At 48.7% G+C, this 21843-nt stretch overlaps 1 protein-coding gene across 5 annotated transcripts in view; it reads right to left on the bottom strand.

The window, feature by feature from the left end:
- The window catches only part of SLC4A11 (solute carrier family 4 member 11), a 229296-nt gene that overhangs the window by 52614 nt on the left and 154839 nt on the right, over window positions 1–21843 (bottom strand). For all 5 annotated transcript variants that reach the window (XM_077933725.1, XM_077933724.1, XM_077933723.1 and 2 more), the window contains exons 7-8: window positions 1450–1573; window positions 192–398 (exon numbers count right to left, since the gene is read on the bottom strand). In XM_077933725.1, the coding sequence (XP_077789851.1) occupies window positions 192–398; window positions 1450–1573 (331 nt within the window). The remainder of the gene's footprint in view (window positions 1–191; window positions 399–1449; window positions 1574–21843) is intronic.

The following is a 21843-nucleotide window of genomic DNA, read 5'->3' as shown; positions in this document are numbered from 1 at the left end:
TGGGACTTTGAGGGCTGGATGAGCTCTGTCGACCCAGGATGAGAGACCTGGACCTTGACTCTGACGGGATGCCGAACTCCCTGTCAGGATTGACGCAACTTTGGCCTCCTCGGACGAGCGTCTGGTATTCATCTCAAGATGATTTGGCTTTGTAAGGTCCACCTGAAACAGTGGACCTTTGCCACACGTACCTTGAGGGGCTTGTGGTTGTGTGCTATGTGCCCGTCGGCCATTGCTGATGGCCTCTGGTTCACGACGGTCAGCAGATGACGTTGGTGAACCAAAGCCTCCTTGAACTCTTCCTCCGTTTTCGTTTCCAGAAGCTTCTGCCGGAAGGTTATATCTGAGAACATTGTGGCAAATGTCCGGCCCACTTCGGTTGCAGTTTTGGTACTTTTCTGAGGGAGGAAAAACAGGGCACATCCGTGAGTGGTTTGGGTTACCTACACCACAGCTTGAGTTTTATGTTATACCTTAGCTCAGACAGGTTAAACTGATCAACCGCGATCGACAGGTAGATCCCTGGGTGATCCTGGTCGATTGTGGCATCCTTATCGATCGCTGGATTGAAAAAACTGGGGAATGAATGTCTTTACCCCCGCCCTCCTCGCTCTGCCCCTCCGCCTCGTCCAGTGGGCGTCGTTTGGCGCTTTCTGTTGGCAATTGGGAATACAATGATTGTTTCTTGCGCTGTGTGTGTTTGTTAGCGGCGTACTTTAAGGTGAGCGATGAAGGTCATTCCCCCCCTTTAAAAAAGCTCAACAACTCTTGCTCATGTTTTGTGATATAACTAGTGGATACAATTATCTTTCTTTGTGGGATTTTGATGTTCAGATCCCAAGTTGCTTGCAACTTTTATTTATATATAAAAATACCATACATATTCTTATATTCTATTATAATGGCATATCAAAGGATAAGGGGAAAGGCACAGGATTTATTTTTTAAAAAAATACCGTATTTTTCGCCCTATAGGACGCACCGTCCCATAAGGCGCACCTAGTTTTTTGGGGGGAAATAAAGGGGGGGGAATTATTTTTCCCCCCCCAGGTGCGGGGCTGGGGCGGGGGAAGCCCGAGCTTCCCCCGACCCCAGCCCCCAAACAGGCAGCTCTCTGCAAGCCGTGGGAGCCCAGCGCTGGCTCCCGCTGCTTGGGGAGAGGTCCGCAAAGCCTGGACGCGCTGAGCTCAGCGCGTGAAGGCTTCAGCGTGTAGGCAACTCTCCGCAAGCAGCGGGAGCCCAGCACCGGGCTCCCACTGCTTGTGGAGAGGTGCGCGAAACCTGGGAAGCGAGAGGGGTCCCTCTCGCTCTCCAGGCTTCAGTGAAAGCCTGCATTCGCCCCATAGGACGCACACACATTTCCCCTTCATTTTTGGAGGGGGAAAAGTGCGTCCTATAGGGCGAAAAATACAGTAAATAAAATAAAATGGAGGAGGAGCTCAACCCTACCATTTTCGGAGGAGCAAGGACCAGAATGACGAATCGCACTTCGCAGGAGTTCTCCCCCCAGTTCTGAGGCCTTTCGAGGCGGCTGATGCAAACATGGCGACGCTGAAGGGATTTTATAGTGCAACTGTCAAACAAGAGAAGAATATTATCAGTAGTCAAAGCAAAGCAGAGGGCGGCAGACCATTGCCTTCAAAGAAGGAAATCAGGTTCCTAAGGAAGGGCAGTAGGACTCTGCTATAACAGACAACCGATGAAGGAACGCATATGGACTAGTAACTTTGAGGCACAAAAGATGTGCAGATGTCTATGGCAATGGCCCTCCAGATGCAGCTGAACAGCAGCTCCCATCATCCCTGGCCATGCTTGCTAGGGATGCTGGGAGTTGTAGTTCAGCAACATCTGACAGGCCCAAGGTTCCCCACCTTTTAAAGTTTTTTTTTTTTTTTTAAGATTTCTGCAAGGTTTTAAATGACAGATTTTGGCATTTGAGCGAAATAATGCTGGGGTAGCAACGATACATTAAGTGCCAGGTGCCCATCTATCCAATTAACAAGCAAGCAAACAAAAATATATGCCTGTTCTATCCATGACATTCGAAAGGACATCAAAGTGCAAGTAGATAGGTAGGTACCACTCCGGTGGGAAGGTAAACGGCATTTCCGTGCACTGCTTTGGTTTGCCAGAAGTGACTTAGTCCAATAAAGCGAGATGGATGCCGCAACCCCAGAATCATTCATGACTGGAATTAACTGTCAGGGGTCCTTTACCTTTTTTTTACATTGAAGCCAAAGAAAAGACTGAGCTCTAACTGAGTTGGTAACTAACTATTGTTGTTTTCTGCTAGCAAAAATGTGAGTGTTTAACCTTAGATCAAAGGTATCTCAGAGGGATGGATGAAGGGACCAATCACTCGAGCTGGGTGGGCCACCAAATGGGCCATCTCTTCAATGCAGAGGTGGGGAGCCTCAGGCCAAGGGAACAAATGCTGCCCCTTAGAGCCCTCTCCCTGGCCTTGCTACAGGGAACCAGGCAGAGGGCCTTCTCGGTGGTGGCACCCGCCCTGTGGAACGCCCTCCCGTCAGGTGGCAAAGAGATAAACAACTACCTGACATTTACAAGACATCTGAAGGCAGCCCTGTTCAGGGAAATTTTTAATGTGTGACATTTTGATGTATTTTTAATCCTTGTTGGAAGCCGCCCAGAGTGGCTGGGGAAACCCAGCCAGATGGGTGGGGTACAAATAATAAATTATTATTATTATTATTATTATTATTATTATTATTATTATTATTATTACCTCCACCCCAGCCACTTGTGTTATCCCCAAGCAAAACCTCTCATTAGCCTTCCTTCTCACCTTCCTCAAGGAAACTGGACTCAACTGTCTGGGGCCCTTTCCCTTTTTTATCCATGACATTAAACTGAGCAACTAAGGCGTAAGACCATTTCGTGGATCCCCCCTTCCCTTCTTCACAAGGTCCAGAGTAATAATAGTAGTAGTAGTAGTAGTAATAAAAATTTTATTACTTATACCCCACCCATCTTAAAAAGCATCTTAAAAAGCAGAGACATCACCTTGCCAACAAAGGTCCGTATAGTTAAAGCTATGGTTTTCCCAGTAGTGATGCATGGAAGTGAGAGCTGGACCATCAAGAAGGCTGATCGCCGAAGAATTGATGCTTTTGAATTATGATGCTGGAGGAGACTCTTGAGAGTCCCATGGACTGCAAGAAGATCCAAGCTCTCCATTCTGAAGAAAATCAGCCCTGAGTGCTCACTGGAAGGACAGATCCTGAAGCTGAGGCTCCAATACTTTGGCTACCTCATGAGAAGAGAAGGCTCCCTGGAAAAGACCCTGATGCTGGGAAAGATGGAGGGCACAAGGAGAAGGGGACGACAGAGGATGAGATGGTGGGACAGTGTTCTCGAAGCTACCAGCATGAGTTTGACCAAACTGTGGGAGGCAGTGCAAGACAGGAGAGCCTGGCGTGCTCTGGTCCACGGGGTCACGAAGAGTTGGACACAACTAAATGACTAAACAACAACACCCCACCCATCTGGTTGGGCTTCCCCAGCCACTCTGGGCAGATACAACATCTCTCAAGAGCCATCTCCCCTCGCCTACCTCCCATCCTCAGTCTGAAAACCATGCATCCTTTCCCCAAATGTAAGGCATTAGCCAGCCAATCAAGAATGGCCAATGATTAAAGGAGTTCGATGGGGCCCCACCAGGATCTGGACCAAAACTCGCGCTTCCTTTTCCCCGCACACATTTTTCTTTATCAACACCTCCATAAACATCCTGAGTCAAATTGCTCAGAGCGAGATTCCCTGAGTCTCGGACGGAGTCTGCCAGAGCTGAATTAATTCCTTCCACCCAGGTGCCATTGGTTAGCACGTAAGTGAATCCATATGAGAGTTTCTGAATACTGAAGGAGGCCCCTTTCTGATCGACACCTTGATAGTTAAGTCATGCAAATGAAAGCCGCCCGCGAACCGTAACAAAGGCAAGCTCATTTCCATTATGCTGCTGAGGACGGTTAGAGAGTTTCTCAGGCATGCAAGATATTCCGTTTCTCTCGCACGGCCTGTCTCTGCTGCCTTCTTTCTTTCTGACCCAACTTTCTAAATGACTCGGCCTCCCAAGAGAAATGCCAAACCTCTCCTAGTCTGGATATCTTCTCGCCAACAAAAATACCCTCAGAGGGGGCTTCCCAGTGTCCGGGCAGAACGGCTAACAGTTTGAGGTTGAATTCTGACAAGACAGAAGTACTGTTTTTGGAGGACAGGAGGTGGGTGGGTGTGGAGGACTCCCCGGTCCTGAATGGGGTAACTGTGACTCTGAAGGACCAGGTGCGCTGCCTGGGAGTCATTCTGGACTCACAGCTGTCCATGGAGGCACAGGTCAAATCTGTGTCCAGGGCAGCTGTTTATCAGCTCCATCTCACCCAGTATACCTGAAGGAGCGTCTCCACCTCCATTGTTCTGCCCGGACACTGAGGTCCAGCGCCGAGGGCCTTCTGGCGGTTCCCTCGCTGTGAGAAGCCAGGTTACAGGGAACCAGACAGAGGGCCTTCTCGGTAGTGGCACCCGCCCTGTGGAATGCCCTCCCACCAGATGTCAAAGAGAAAAATAACTACCAAACTTTTAGAAGACTTCTGAAGGCAGCCCTATTTAGGGACGCTTTTAATGTTTAATAGGTTATTGCATTTTAGTGTTTTGTTGGAAGCCACCCAGAGTGGCTGGGGAAACCCAGCCAGATGGGTGGGGTATAAATAATAAATTATTATTATTATTATAACAAGGTTAGACTGCGCCTCTTTCTTGCAGGGAGAAAGGTGCAATACTCTCCTCCAATGCTTGCCGCGGGATCACATTCATCTAGTGCTTTACCAACTGCGCTGGCTCCCAGTGAAGTACAGGGTCAGGTTTAAGGTGCTGCTTTTGACCTTTAAAGCCCTATGTGGCCTAGGACCCTCCTACCTATGGGACTGCCTCTCCTGGTATGCCCCACGGAGGACCTTAAGGTCCACAAATGACAACACCTTGGAGGTCCCAAGTCGCAAGGTGGTTAAATTGGTCTCAACTAAGGCCAGGGCCTTTTCAGTACTGGCCCTGACTTGGTGGAATGCTCTGTCACGGGAAACTAGGGCCCTGCGGGACGACATCTTTCCACAGAGCCTGCAAGACAGAGCTGTTCCACCTGGCCTTTGGTTTGGACTCAGTGTGACCCTTATGTTTTCCTCCCCTTATGGTTTGGATCTATGGGCTACTATTAAAATGTGGCTGCATTTTAAATTGTATTTTAACCTGTATTTTAATAAATTGATCCCCCCCCTTATGTTTTTATTGTAATTTTACTGGTGTTAGCCACCCTGAGCCCGACTCTGGCCGGGGAGGGCGGGGTATAAATAAATAAATTATTATTATTGTTGTTGTTGTTGTTGTTGTTGTTATTTAATTATTCTTGATAAAACCAGACATTCTGGGGCTATGAGGATTATTTATGGGTTAGGTTTATAACTGAATCACAAAAATTGGAAAAGTGATTCCCAATACTGAAAAGCACACAAAAACTTCAGCTTCAGGAAGAGAGAGTTCTCTCAGGCTCAGGAGTCCTTCTTTTAGGTTTCCAAGAGGCATCTGAGTGGTCAATGTAAGAATAGGATGCTGGACCAGATAATAATAATAATAATAATAATAATAATAATAATAATAATAATAATAATATATTTATATCCCGCCCCTCTGGTTAGGTTTCCCCAGCCACTCTGGGCGGCTCCCAACCAAATATTAAAACCACAGTACAACATTAAACATTAAAAACTTCCCTAAACAGGGATGCCTTCAGATATGTCATTGGCCTGATCCAGCCGGCTTGTCCCATGTTCTTAACTGGTCCACAATGTTGCCATCAACCTATTGCCTATGATGGGAAGAGCAGAGAGGGAATCTGCCCATGTGTCTCCCAGTTTCTCATTTTTCCAACTTTAAGTCCAGTTTGTGATCTTTTTTTAAAAGAGTGAAAATTCACCAGCATGTGAATTTCTCCTGGGGTTATTTTGTATGGAACTTCCCCAAACGCAGTGCATTTTCATGCACACTATTCGGCTGGAGAAGCCCACTGCAAAATTCAGCAATGTGCAATTTTCGAAGGATGCCTGTGTTTCGGGTTTATTATTTCAGGAAGTACAAATTAGGTGGGTTCGCCCTTACAAGTGAATGGAATAGTATTTCTCTCCCATTCCTGTGAAAAGATCAAACCACTCTGGTCCTAGTTGACCTGCATAGGTCACCTGTTCATTTCTGAGCTCAATTAAAGTTGCTGGTTTTACCATGAAGGCCTTCCTTCTCCTGTTGCACATTCATCCTTGCAATTTCCGCTCAACACCTGAGATCTTGTTCTGCGTTCCCTGGTTGGCTGAAGTGCATTGACAAATTGCTTCCCCACAATAATGCAAAGCATTCTCTGCACCTTCCTGCAGAAACAGCCGATTTGTCTATAACGATTTGTCAGTCAGAGCAAGATCACACATGCAAAAATAAAATTTATATGCCAGCGAAAGAAAGAGCAAGAACTGGGATTGGCTACAGCTCCACGCTAGGTGACAAATAAGGACTACATAAAATGGCTTGTATAAACTCATTTGAAAGCCTGGAGACATCGATGCGTCAGCGCAGGTGGAAAACCTTCTATGACATCCCTCCATTGAGCTAAACAAACAGAACTTGAATATCATTTGCTCCAAGAAGCTAATTTCAATTCCCCGGAGTCGTCAGTGTGCTTAGATTTAATTGCACTTACACCCTCTTGTGCAAATTCATATTTATTGCTATGGAACGCTCCAGATAAATAGGCTGTTCAGTTCCTAGGACTATTTGGGTGTTAAGTCATCTAGCTTCGCAGATCATTTTACTCTCATACATATTCATCAGCAGAGCCGGCGAGTGAACCGAGAGGTGAGGAGCTAATGTACTGTTTGCAATTTGCCATTTTGTTCTGTGTGTTCAGTGAGCAACCCTTTTCACCCTTAAAGGTTAAAATTCTGGAAGCTTGAGAGAGGCGGAGGGAATGAAAAAGGAAAGATTTCTGTACTAGTTTTATGATTGTGTTTAAGCACACCTCACTTGCTTTATGTTTGACTCAACGAGGGGCCCCATCACATGTCCTTTTCTCTGTGGACTCACGTTGGGGTGCATGCGGTGTCAGGGCAGGGGTAGTACATCTGATGGGGGACATGTCATGCTCCTTCTGGGGTAGTTTGTCCACCTTGGGTCCCCATGGTGCACTCAGCTCTCACCTGTGGCTCCTGGAAGCTGCCAACATGTGACAGCAGCCACACCCAGCAAACGGCTTCAACTGGCTGGCTAAACCAGGTGGCGGTAGCCAATGGGAACCCTCAGTGAGTTAGGGATTTCCCCTGCATGTAAAGACAGGCTCCAGCCGACGGAGTGGACAAGACCAAGAGTGGGACCAATGGTCAAGAATGAACTCACGCTGTTTCTTGATGAAACTACCAAGTAAAGCCCGCCTTTCAGGGATCAAATCGTGAACTGAAATGTGAGTAACCTTTTTGTTACTTTACTCAGAAAGACTCTGGTGTCTTTATTCTTTTGAGAGGGATTAAAGGGGACACCTTTAATGAATTATGGCGCTGGAGAAGACTCTTGAGAGTCCCATGGACTGCAAGAAGATCAAACGCATCCATTCTTAAGGAAATCAGCCCTGAGTGCTCACTGGAAGGACAGGTCGTGAAGCTGAGGCTCCAGTACTTTGGCCACCTCATGAGAAGAGAAGACTCCCTGGAGAAGACCCTGATGCTGGGAAAGATGGAGGGCACAAGGAGAAGGGGGCGACAGAGGACGAGATGGTTGGATAGTGTTTTCGAGGTTACCAGCATGAGTTTGACCAAACTGTGGGAGGTAGTGGAGGACAGAGGTGCCTGGCGTGCTCTGGTCCATGGGGTCACGAAGAGTCGGACACGACTAAACGACTAAACAACAACAACAACAAAGGGGACACCAGGAAATATCCTTAACTAACGAATCTGCAAACTAGCTTCCAGCTATATTGAGAGGAATCTGTTCTGCTACATCACTTACTAGTGTGAGTGAAGGAAGGATAATACTTATTTAGTATATCCTTTCCTACTATCCTTAACATTCCCACAGCCTTGTCCGCCTCTTTTCGGCAACTCCTGGTGCCAAACATCTTGCTCTGCTTTCCTTTGGTCCACTGAGCGTCTTGTAGTCTGCACAGCCCAGGACGTCCAGACACACTGCCCGGTCTTGCGCCCCGGGGAGGTCACTTTGGCGAATTTGTCTTGAGGTTGCGTAAGACGAGTCCGCACAGTATTTCCTCAGCAAATCTGAAGGCCCAAAGTGGCCTGTGATGGCCTGGGATTCCGATTCGGAGGATGAAACAGAGGAATCCCAGCCTGCACAGGAGTCCCCGCCTCCAGGGCCGGCTGAACTGGGGCAAGGCCTAGATGCTGAAGAGCCTGTACCTGTGGCAGTGCATCAGGAGCTGGCCCCAGGTGAAGCCCTTCTGGCCCCAGAGGGGCTTGATGTCTCAGTGGCCACAGGTGAGCCTCCTCCAGGGCCCAGTAACCCTTCGGCCTCTCCTGATCTGCAGAGGCTTAGGGCAGAGAGGCGAAGGGAACTGGTTGCCCCCAGGAGGAGTGCTCGCCTTAAGGCCAGAGGAGGCGGGGCTCCTGGGGGCCGGGACCGCCCCTGGCCTTAGAAGAGGATAAAAGCCCAGTCAGCCCGGCCCCAGGTTGTGGGAGCAACGTCGTTGTTGGCTTCGGACCTTCCTGTGTTCCTGATCCCTGCTCGGCCTCCTGTTCCTGACTATCCGGTACTCCTGTTCCCTGCTCGGCCTCCTGTTCTCGTCCATCCGGTGTTCCTGTTACCTGCTCAGCCTTCTGTTCCAGCGTTCCTGTTCCCCGCCCGGCTCTCTGCATCGGACCTCGCCCCTCTTCATGTGGACTCTGCTACACCCACGGTACCTTACCCCCGGGACCAGCACATGGCCTGAGGCAAACTGCAGAGTAGACCCTCCCCAAGAGGCAGGCATTACCAAACAGAATGGAAAGGGGACTCAGCGCAATGGCTCCCCTACCATTGAAATATAGCCTCTAAAGCACAGGTGAGGGACCTGGGGCCCTCCAATAGTCTCCAATTCTCATGGACTGAGACAATGATGGGAGTTGTAATTCAGCAGCGTCCAAAGGACTACAGCTTCCTCAACCCCTTATTTAAAGGCTCTGAATGTGGTCCACTAGGAAACCAGTCAAAGATCATGGCCACTGGGCCCATCACCTCCTGGCAAACTGAAGGGGAAGAAATGGAGGCAGTGAGAGATTTTACTTTCTTGGGCTCCATGATCACTGCAGATGGTGACAGCAGCCACGAAATTTAAAGACACCTGCTTCTTGGGAGAAAAGCAATGACAAACCTAGACAGCATCTTAAAAAGCAGAGACATCACCTTGCCAACAAAGGTCCGTATAGTTACTCAGTAATCAGCCCTGAGTGCTCACTGGAAGGACAGATCCTGAAGCTGAGGCTCCAAGACTTTGGCCACCTCATGAGAAGAGAAGACTCCCTGGAAAAGACCCTGATGCTGGGAAAGATTGAGGGCACAAGAAGAAGGGGACGGCAGAGGACAAGATGGTTGGATAATGTTCTCGAAGCTACCAGCATGTGTTTGCCCAAACTGTGGGAGGCAGTGGAAGACAGGAGTGCCTGGCGTGCTCTGGTCCATGGGGTCACGAAGAGTCGGACACAACTAAATAACTAAACAACAACAACAAAAAGGAAACCAGTGAAGAAGAAGAAGAAGAAGAAGAAGAAGAAGAAGAAGAAGAAGAAGAAGAAGAAAGAAAGAAAGAAAGAAAGAAAGAAAGAAAGAAAGAAAGAAAGAAAGAAAGCCTCCCATCACTTTTATTCTTTGCAACATCATTAACAATCTCGACGCCAAGCATTCTTTCCACATGTTAACAAGAAGACTCGACTAGGACAGATCATAGGGCCGTTGGCTTGGCCTCCAAAAATTCCCCATGACAATGTGACAAACAGCTGACGATGATTATCTTGTCAACCAACTTGGCCTAATCAAACCACACACCGAAGGGAAGCCTGGAGATCTTTTCGGCAGACGGCTGCCTCAAGACACGTAAGGCATCTCCTGGTTGTGAGGCAAAATCAAAAGTCAAGGGTTTGGGGGGGGGGGGTTAAGCCATATGGGAGAAAAGGGAAAACGTGTGTGAGCATGTAAAAACCGACAGCTGACCTGAGTGTTTATGCCTTAACAGTTTATAAACTCACAAGATCTCTGTGACTGAAGCAAGCTCACCAGTGCTGGGAATAAATACTTTGATCATATTTTTAGTGCCACCCTGATTTTAAATGGGAGGGGGGGTCCAGTTTTTGGAATGGCATCATTAGAAGACAATATATAACTAAGGGGGTTCCAACGAGGAAAAATAATTAATTACCTTTGCCATGGCAATGAAGCTGAAATGCATCACCCCCAGCGGTAAGGAACAATGGTTTGATTACATACCCAGGTGCTATCTGGAATCATGAGTATGAATGCTAAATAATAATAATAATAATAATAATAATAATAATAATAATAATAATAACTGTTCATGTTTGCTGTTCTTTCTGCTTCTCAGGGTGGCAGACACGGAGGGTTACCTAACTGTATCCTCACAAGAACCTTATTCTGTACAACAACATTGATTACTGCATTGTAAGAAGCAATGGGACTGCCTGGTCCATCCCAGTTCCGCAAAGATTTTTAAATGGAAAATCCTTTAAAGAGGACTTACAAGCCAGTCCAATGGCTGCACTGCTGGCCTGAGTCTTCAGAAAGGGATATCTGCTCTTTAAACTTGTAAAAGCATTGAATACAACCGGCTACAGTCTGCAGCGGTTAGCCTGTGGGACTCCTTGCCACTGCACACTTTGAATGCAATGGAGCGAATCCTCCAGGGAGCAACCCATCACTCTCATGGAGAATTGTGTAAGAGGCAAAAACGTGGCTTCCCCCAGTGATGCTGGGTTAACAGAACAGAGCGATCTACGATGGTGCTGGTGGGCTCAGGGCTTTGGCGGGGGGAACACAGACTCTTCTTTATCAACGACTTGGATGATGGGCTCAAGGGCATCCTGATCAAATTTGCAGATGACACCAAACTGGGAGGGGTGGCTAACACCCCAGAGGACAGGATCACACTTCAAAACGACCTTGACAGATTAGAGAACAGGGCCAAAACAAACAAGATGAACTTTAACAGGGAGAAATGTAAAGTATTGCACTTGGGCAAAAAAAAATGAGAGGCACAAATACAAGATGGGTGACACCTGGCTTGAGAGCAGTACATGTGAAAAGGATCTAGGAGTCTTGGTTGACCACAAACTTGACATGAGCCAACAGTGTGACGCGGCAGCTAAAAAAGCCAATGCAATTCTGGGCTGCATCAATAGGAATATAGCATCTAGATCAAGGGAAGTAATAGTGCCACTGTATTCTGCTCTGGTCAGACCTCACCTGGAGTACTGTGTCCAGTTCTGGGCACCACAGTTCAAGAAGGACACTGACAAACTGGAACGTGTCCAGAGGAGGGCAACCAAAATGGTCAAAGGCCTAGAAACGATGCCTTATGAGGAACGGCTAAGGGAGCTGGGCATGTTTAGCCTGGAGAAGAGGAGGTTAAGGGGTGATATGATAGCCATGTTCAAATATATAAAAGGATGTCATATAGAGGAGGGAGAAAGGTTGTTTTCTGCTGCTCCAGAGAAGCGGACACGGAGCAATGGATCCAAACTACAAGAAAGAAGATTCCACCTAAACATTAGGAAGAACTTCCTGACAGTAAGAGCTGTTTGACAGTGGAATTTGCTGCCAAGGAGTGTGGTGGAGTCTCCTTCTTTGGAGGTCTTTAAGCAGAGGCTTGACAACCATATGTCAGGAGTGCTCTGATGGTGTTTCCTGCTTGGCAGGGGGTTGGACTCGATGGCCCTTGTTGTCTATTCCAACTCTATGATTCTATGATTCTACTAGCTCTTTTTCAGATGACCAAGCTAGCCAGGATATCGCTGAAAGGGCTGGGCTAGGAGGCTCAGCTGATTAGGACAAAGGGATGCAGGTGCTTAAAAAATATATATATTATGGGCAAGAACAGGGAAAACAACATCTGAAAATAAAGTAAGTATCCACAGCTACTGCTAGAGCCAAAAGCCCTGAACAGATTCTCAAGAGTGTGCAGTTTTCCTAGTGGGCTCTTTACAGGAGACAACAATCCCCAACAATGACGCAGTGACGTCATTCGTTGTCCTGCCAAAATGTCATCCGAACACATGGCAACAAAGGGAACACCACATACCTGAACCACAAAAAAAAAAACTTCCTCACGCCGCGAGTAAAAAATAACAACCACAGACTGAAACCATATTGCGTCGGACGTGATCCAAGCGAGGCCTGGTTTGCTTAGTCCAGAGTCAGTGACCCAGACAGGTTTTTTGCTCTCAAAGCAAGTTATTTTCCACTTAGCAAAGGGGGGGGGGGTCAGGAATGGTTGTCTGCCTTTATGTGCTGCTGCTGCAGAATTACATACCCTTCCAAAATTTTGGGAGGGCAAATTGGGACCAGCACCCTCACACCACCCCGCTGCCATCGTGCGCCCACTCATCACACACCCACTCCCTTGCCTTCCTGCCCAATGACTTACAGTTTTTGTTTAACCCACAAGAAAGAAGGGCTTTTTCGCTGGCTAGGTTCAATTCTGATCCTTCTAACCTCCTTTGGGGTAGGTTTGCGGGTATGGCAGAAGGAGACAGGATTTGCCCATGTGATGCCCACCTGGTGGAAACTCTAGCTCACAGGGCCCTTAAATGTAAAATGTATGATCTCCGCCAACAATTTCTAGACCATCTATGTATTCCAAAATGCAAACCAGAGACAGAGGTTATACGCTTCTTATTACAGGGGAGAGACCAGGAGCTCATCAAGACAGTAGCTAAGTTCCTCTATATGATTTTTTGCCACCAAAGTACGCTACAGGATCCTGCCCTTGCAGGAGACCCACAGAGGTGAAATAGGTTGCTCGCCTCTTCTTCTCTTTGGCAAATGACTCTACTGTTGTAATGGCGACGAGATCGCACTGGCTTATTTATTCTGAATGTATTCTGAATGTTCCTATGTGATGCCAATAAAGGTTACTTGACTTGACTTGACATACATCTTCGCCTGCCTTCTCCTCTGCCACTGAGGCCAAAGTGCCTTCCTGGAAGGCGACCGTGAAAAGATCGTGCCAACGGCGAGGTAGTTTTGCATGACCCGTTGACGGTCAAGCCAAAGCGATCCGAGAAGACGCTTTGGTGCCCGTCAGCAGGCTTTGGCATGACCCCACTGACTCGCACGAGGGTGCCAGTCTTAAACGGGATATTCTGGGATCCGAACAGAAGCCGGGATCCAGGTCGTACCCGCTCAAAATGGGCCAGTTGCGGGGTATGGAATTATGGAACATGCCGTGATAAAATATTGCACGCAGTGCAGAATTTACAGAACTCGCTGCCACAAGATGTGGCAAGGACTAGGACTTTAGATGGCGCTGAAAGGGGAGCAGAGAGAGCCACAGAGGGCAAGGCCATCAAAGGAAGGCAGTATAGCTGAGAATACAAAATGCTGAAGGCATGCGAAGTGAGAGGTCTGTTGTTTTCCTGCCCTGCCCTCCTGGAAGCACATTATTAGCTACTGTTTTAAACAGGGAATTGGACTAAAGCAGCCTTTAGACAGCATCTTAAAAAGCAGAGACATCACCTTGCCGACAAAGGTCCGTATAGTTAAAGCTCTGGTTTTCCCAGTAGTGATGTATGGAAGTGAGAGCTGGACCATATAGAAGGCTGATCGCCGAAGAATTGATGCTTTTGAATTCTGGTGCTGGAGGAGACTCTTGAGAGTCCCATGGACTGCAAGAAGATCAAACCTCTCCATTCTGAAGGAAATCAGCCCTGAGTGCTCACTGGAAGGACGGATCCTGAAGCTGAGGCTCCAAGACTTTGGCCACCTCATGAGAAGAGAAGACTCCCTGGAAAAGACCCTGATGTTGGGAAAGATGGAGGGCACAAGGAGAAGGGGACGACAGAGGACGAGATGGTTGGACAGCGTTCTCGAAGCGACCAGCATGAGTTTGACCAAACTGCGGGAGGCAGTGGAAGACCTGGCATGCTCTGGTCCATGGGGTCACGAAGAGGCAGAGTGCGAATCGATACGCTGAGCAAACTGCACAGGGTTCAGCAACATTTGGCCTGGAAGTGGCCAAAAGGCAGCGAAGTGAAAGTGGACTCCCATCTGTCAGAGTCAGCGTGACTAATGGTCAGGGATGCTGGGATTTGTAGTCCAAAAACATCTGGAAGACCACAGGCTGTCTATCACTGCCTCAACAGAAAGTTCTGCATGCTTAGTTTGGCAGGGCAGGAGAGAGTCAAGAAGAAAAAAGGAAGATATTCAGCAACCTCAGCAAATTATTTGTTGTTGCTGCTGCTGCACCATTAGATTTGTATACCGCCCTCCATCCGTACATCTCAGGGCGGTTCGCAACATAAAAATAAAAGACAAAATCAGAAAATAAGTTACTGCTTAAAAAAAACCTTTAAGGGTGGGGGTAAAATACTAAAAGAAAATCAATAACACTTGGCTGTGTAATTCCAGGGCACAACTTCTAATTAATTGTGGCACTTTAGGCGCCTTAGATGTAAAATGCATGTTCCTTTTTAAAATACTGCATGATAATGACCTGGATTCGCCACAGTAATTCAAGCCCCAGAAGACCAAAAGAAAAGTCCAGGGAGAAAATTACTTTTAAATCACTCGCAGAAATAATTCACTGCTCCTCAGCACATCCCAAGGCTCGGGGGTGGGAAAATGTGTCATATGAAGACGAATTGTTCGCATTAAGGGAACTGAGTGGCCACTTGCCAGCTTCAGATCTTTCTGCTCTGCAAACCTGCTGAGGCCGCTGGCTCGGACGACTCCGATACTTGTTCCGTAAAGGGGAAACCTGTTGTTTGTTTGTGTGTCGCTGATCATTCCGGATTCCCACGAGGACAGCTTCATTTGCAGATTAGAGGAATAATCCAATGTACGGCATCATTGCCCGCGTTTCAGTCGAAGGCTATTTTTGCCTCCCCGCTCAGCAGCTATGTGGCTTTATTGAATTAAGGGGAAGATTTCGCTGCCCTTCAAATGCCTAATAACTGTGACAGAAGGAGGCAGCTCTGTTCATCGCACCAGTTGGCAGGGTTTTCTGAATAATAATAATAATGATAATAAAGCAGACAAGCGCATTCCGGACTGTCACCTATTACAGGGCAAAGCGTGGGCCGCAATTGCACAAACAGAAGCGTTCGCCGTCGTCTGTCTGCTGCAGAAAGCAAGAAATCAACTAAGTGGTTACTCAGCCACAAGCGCTAGGTGGGGTGCTAAAGTTCTCAGAACCTCAGCTTTGCAAATGTGAATATTGCAGGAGTGAGGCTCTCCAGCCACCCCCAACCTGGTCCCATCCAGGTGCTTTAGACTACAAGTCCCATCAGCCCCAGAAAGCACTTGTGAGGAATCATGAATCCTAAACAATGCAACAGTGCAATCCTAAACAAACACATACAAAAGCCAGAAGAATCCAGCAGACCACTCACCAAGGAGTTGCAACAGTGTTTCTCAAACTTGGGTCAACACCTCTTGTTGGACTACAACCCCCATCATCCATAGCTAGCAGGACCAGTGGTCAGGGATGATGGGAGCTGTAGTCCAATGATAGCTGGGGACCCATGCCTGAGAAACACTGAGTTACAGCCACACTGGTTGTTGCTTATAAAGCTTATAACCCTCTGGCTCAGATTTGTGATTGGGTACAAATACCGGAGACAAATCAAAAGTTCAAGGGGACAAACAGCTGAGGGACCTAGGAATGTTTAGCCAGGAGAAGACTGGAAGGTGATATGATTGCCATCTTCAAATACCTGGAGGGCTGTCCTATGTGAAGATGGAGCAATCTTATTTTCTGCTGTTCCAGATGGGAGGACCTCAACCAATGGATTCGGAGATTCCGACTAACTTTCTGATGGGAGGAGCTGTTTGACAGAGGAACGAGCGACCTCAGAAGTGGTGGACCTTCACTGAGAGGTTTGCAAATGGAGGTGGGCTGGCCATCTGTCAAGGATGCTTTAGCTGTGATTTCTGCATTGACTAGTTGACCTTTGGGTGCCTCTTCCAACCCTACAATTCTAGGATTCTGTAAGTTATAGCCAAAAGGAAGCTCATGTTGGAGCTCTACAAAACCAGCAAGGGCTCGATAGATTGAAGGACACAGAGCTGACTTTCGCCTCTTTGCATGCACACACTCAATAGCCCCCAAACACTCTGAGCAAGCAGGTCTTTGCGGAGCCCCAATGAGCTCTGCAGACAAGCTCCCAGGAGCTGTCAAGATGACAACTGCCGCCCTCTAAGCTCAATAAGTCTCCGAGCACCGGAGATGGAAATTCCTCCATGCATGGAGGCAGAAAATATCACACCCATCAAATTGTGACACCTGAAGGTGGGTGGGAAAATTCCTCTGCGGATGCAGTTATGCTCAGACTGGCTTCACAGTCCTCTCTTCCCAGGGAACACCAGGAATTGCAGCTTGGGGGGGGGGGGGAGAGAGAAACAGGTATCTCCGAACAACGCCCAGCACTCTTAACGAATTACACAACCCAGGATTCGTTGGGGAAAGCCATGACTCTTTAAAGTGGCATGATACCGCTTTCAATGTAGGCCGTAATCAAGAGAAACACATATAAAATATATTTGAATATGGGAAGACAGGCTCTGGCGGATTGAGTGTGGTTGCTGTAACCCACTTCCCCAAATTGTTGGACCTTTTGCAATAATAATAATAATAATAATAATAATAATAATAATAATAATAATAATAATATATTTGTACCCCGCCCATCTGGCTGGGTCTCCCCAGCCACTCTGGGCGGCTTCCAACAAAGATTAAAAAATGCATAAAAATATCACACATTAAAAACTTCCCTGAACAGGGCTGCATTCAGATGTCTTCTAAATGTCAGGTAGTTGTTGTTCTCTTTGACATCTGGTGGGAGGGCGTTCCACAGGGCAGGTGCCACTACCGAGAAGGCCCCTGGCTTGGTTCCCTGTAACCTCACATCTCGCAGGGAGGGAACCGCCGTGTCCGGGCAGAACGATGAGGGAGGAGACGCTCCTTCAGGTATACTGGGCTGAGGCCCTTTAGGACTTTAAAGGTCAGCACCAACACTTTGAATTGTGCTTGGAAACTGTCAGGGAACTGCCATCGGAGGAACCGGTGGTGAAAGGGATCACGCAGGCTGGGAGAGACTCAGCAGCGGAAGCAGGAACCAGCAGAGGGAGAGGTGGGTCTCTGGTGGAAGGGCTCACGCAGGCTGGGAGAGACTCAGCAGCTGAAGCAGGAACTAGCAAGGGGAGAGGTGGATCTCCGAGGGAAAGCGAGCAGGGGGGAGGGCTCAGGGACTCTTCCAGCGAGAGCAGTGGGGGGGGGGTATCTGAAGCTCCCATAGGGAGACCCACTCCTCGCCGGAAACTGTCACGCCCTGAGTCCAGAAGACGTGTTTCCGTTAAGGAGCTTTTATGCTGGAAACGATTCCGAAAGCAACCACTGTCGGAATCTGCAAGTGATTAGAGCAGCCATGTCTGAGGGGCTCTGTCACAGACAGAAGTTTGTGGGCTTGAACAAACTCTGAGGGACTGCGAATTTACGCACAAGCAGCTCATTATCCCATCACACCATTCCGACAGTCTTTGTAAGCTGTTTGTGCAGGAGAAGGCATCATGAGCGACCCAGCCGGCACCGGGCAGGCTGGGGCTGGAGCAGGGCCAAGCCTGGAGGAGAGCTACCGGGCGTTGGAGATCCAGCTAGCGCTGCAGACGGCAAGGCTTGAGGAGAGAAGGGCGCAGGATGCAGACAAAAGGGGAAAAGGCACCCAGTTCCCCAGAAAGGTACCAGGATTGGTGCAGAAGTTTGGGGGGGACCCCAAGGACTACCATGCCTTTAGAACAGAGATGCAATATGCCCTCAATGTGCAGTTTGATGAATTCCCTGACGAGGAATCACGAGTGGCTTTCGTGATTGGGCATCTTGAAAAGGGAGCACGGGATTGGGTGAGACCCATGATGGCAACGAATAGTGCCGTCCTAAAGGACACAATGAAGTTCTTTCGTGCCATGGATCTGATGTTTTCCAGCGATATTGAGCAGGGAGTGGTGCGCAGGCAGCTCATGGCTTGCAAACAGGGGAGCCGATCTGTCCGTGAGTACTGGACTGAGTTCACCATGCTGGTTCACAGATTGGGGTGGGACTTATCGGCGGAACCCATTCAGATGCTTTTTGAAGAAGGTCTGGCTCCGGTGGTGAAAGATGAACTGGCCAGGGGTCCCAGGGCGGATTCTATGGATCAGCTGAGCAAATCTGCGCTGACCATAGGAGCGCGCCAGGAGGCGAGAGCTTTGGAGAGGCGGGAAGGGAAGGGGGAACGTTGGAAGGAGTTCCGCATTCCAGACATTCCAGAAACAACTTTCCCGCCGGCAGAGCCGATGGAAATCGGAACAGCGCGCGCGCGCGCAGTTTCAAAGCCCAGTGAAGGGGGAAAGAAGGAGGGAAAAGGCGCCCGGAAATGCTATCTCTGCCAACAGCCAGGTCACTTTGCCAGAGTCTGCCCCCAGAGGAAGGAATGGCAAGGGATGGTGGGAGCTGTTGAGGGTAGAGAGGAGGAGAAACCGGAGCAAGTAAAAGCCAACGCCTGGTTGCCACCGTCGGGGCACAGCAACCAGGCCAAAGAGCAGTGAAAGTGCCCACGCCAGAACCTCCTAAACCTGCCTTAGTGATAGAAGTGTCGCTAGAGCTGCAAAACGGATACCCCTTAAAGACAAAGGCGCTGTTGGATTCAGGCAGCTCCTGCAATTTCATAAGCAAGGAGTTTGCAGCCGAACACCAGATACAGACTATCCCTTTAAGCAACCCCCTGCAGGTGACCACGATCGATGGCAGGGAGTTGTTGGGAGGAGAAGTCAGCTTGCAGACCGTCCCAATGATAATGAAGGTGGCAAGGCACACCGAACTGATAGCTTTTAATGTGGCCACCTTGGGAGGAGCCCCTATTATTTTGGGGATGAGCTGGCTAGCGTTACATGATCCGCTGGTGAGCTGGCATCAGAGAGTGGTTTCCTTTAGTTCAGCACATTGCTTAGAACACTGCAAAGGGGGAAAGGGTTCAGCAGGGGCCCATGCCACCCTAGCAGGGACGGAAGTAATGGAGAAAGTGAAGGTACCACGACAATACGCAGATCTCAGCGACGTGTTCAGCGAGAAGGAAGCTGACCAACTACCCCCGCATAGACCCTTTGACTGTCAAATCAATTTACTCCCTGGGGCACAGCTTCCTGTAGGCAAGTTGTACGCCATGTCAGACAGAGAAATGCAGGAGCTAAGGGAGTTCATTGACAAGAACCTGAAGAGAGGTTTCATCAGAGAGTCCAGAGCGGTGGGAGGTAGCCCAGTGTTTTTTGTGGATAAAAAAAACACGGATAAGCCGAGACTGGTGTGTGACTTCAGGGGGTTAAACGCAGTGTCAGAACCTTTGGCCTTTCCAATGCCCAGGATTGATGACATTTTGACCAGGGTACGGAAGGGAAAGATTTTTACAAAGCTGGACCTAAGGGGGGCGTACAATCTGATACGTATAAGGAAAGGGGATGAATGGAAAACCACCATGTTCACCCCTTTAGGGGCATTTGAATATTTAGTTATGCCATTTGGATTACAAGCAGGGTCGGCGTGCTTCCAAGCTTTTATGAACCACGTACTGGGGCCTTTGCTGTACAAGAATTGTGTGGCCTTCCTAGATGACGTGTTGGTGTACTCTGAGAATGAGGAGCAGCATGTAAGAGACGTCAGAGAAGTGTTGAGCAGGCTGCAGGCCAACCGGCTGTGGGTGAAACTGGAGAAGTGTCAGTTTCATACCAAGGAGGTGGAGTTTCTGGGGTACCGCCTGTCAGACAAGGGATTGGCCATGGACCCCGGCAAGGTCCAGGCAGTGCTGGAATGGAAAACACCCAAAACAAAGAAGGATGTGCAGAGGTTCCTAGGGTTTGGGAACTTTTATCGTAAGTTCATTCGAAACTTTGCCCACCTGACGGCGCCCATTACGGACTGTCTCAGCAGTAAAAAGAAATTCGTTTGGACTGAGGAGGCGGAGCGAGCCTTTGAGGAACTGAAAAGGGCCTTCGCCTCGGAGGAGCAACTTCTGCATGTGGACTTACAAAAAAAGATGAGGGTCGAAACAGACGCATCAGACAGAGCCATAGGGGTGGTGCTTCTTCTGCAGCCAGGGAAGGAGGAGTCAGAGTGGAGACCGTGTGCCTTTTTTTCGCGGAAACTGAACAAATCCGAGAGGAATTACACGGTGTATGACCGAGAACTTCTGGCTATTCATGAGGCCTTCCGGAAATGGAGGCACCTGCTAATTGGCGCACAACATAAGGTGCAAGTGTGCACTGACCACAAGAATCTAGAGTATTGGAGAACGGCACGAGTGCTCAACCAACGGCAGTTGAGATGGGCTCAGGAGTTCTCTAAATTTAACTTTGAGATTTGTTACGTGCCAGGCCCAGAGAACGTTAGGGCGGACGCTCTCTCACGCAAACCTGAATATTTGGAGGGGGAGGGAGCACCCGAAGAAAGACATGTCATTCCAGAGGACCGCTGGGTGTGTGGGGCGGCATTGGTGGGGCAAAGAGAACTGGTAGAGGGAACGGAGAATGATGAATACGCCCAGGACAAACTCAGGGGTCTCAGGAGGGAGGGAGACAAACCCGGAGGTTTTGAGGAGAAAAGCGGGGCGTTGTATTACAAGGGAGCGTTATATATACCTGAAGGAGATTTGAGAGAGAAGGTACTCAAGCAGCTGCACGATAGCCCCACAGCAGGGCATTTTGGGCAACACAAAACCATGTGGCTGGTTACCAGGGAATTTTGGTGGCCCAAGGTCAGGGAAGATGTGCGGGAGTATGTGAGAGGGTGTGACCAATGCCAGCGAGCCAAAGGGGAGAGGCGGGCGCTGGCAGGGTTATTAGAACCGCTACCCACACCTGAAAGACCATGGGAAGCAGTGGCAATAGATTTTATGACTGATCTGCCAAAGTCCAGAGGGAAAACAGCCATCATGGTTGTGGTAGACCTGTTAACCAAAATGGCCCACTTTATAGCCTGCTCACATGCTGTCACGGCAGAAGAAACAGCTAAATTGTTTGTAGAAAATGTGTTTAGGTTGCATGGCGCCCCCTTGAGGGTGGTTTCAGACCGAGGGAAACAATTTACTTCCAGGTTCTGGAGGAAGCTCATGAGCTTACTGCATGTAGAGGTCAATTTTTCGACTGCCCGGCATCCTGAAACCAACGGGCAGGCAGAAAGAGCCAATGGCATCCTCCAGCAATATTTGAGGTGTTATGTCAATGACAGAGAGAATGATTGGGTGGAGAAGCTGGCGTTGGCGGAATTTGCCTACAACAATGCAGAGAACGTGTCCACGGGGATGAGCCCCTTTTTGGCTAATTACGGGTGTCATCCCAGGGCTTTCCCAGGAGGGGAGGGGGAGAGATGGAGTGTTCCAGCTGCCGAACAGTTCATAGAAGAAATGGAAGCGATCCATCGCCAGCTACAGCTAAATTTAGACAGGGCCAAGGAGGAATATAAGAGGCAGGCAGACAAAAACCGAAGAGAAGGTGAAACCATTAGGGTGGGGGACCAGGTGTGGCTGTCAACCAAAGGGTTACCCTTCAAAGGGGGTT

The sequence above is a fragment of the Podarcis muralis genome, chromosome 9 (assembly GCF_964188315.1).
Source record: "Podarcis muralis chromosome 9, rPodMur119.hap1.1, whole genome shotgun sequence".
Taxonomy (NCBI): Eukaryota; Metazoa; Chordata; class Lepidosauria; order Squamata; family Lacertidae; genus Podarcis; species Podarcis muralis.
This window is presented reverse-complemented; position numbering and strand designations above follow the sequence as displayed.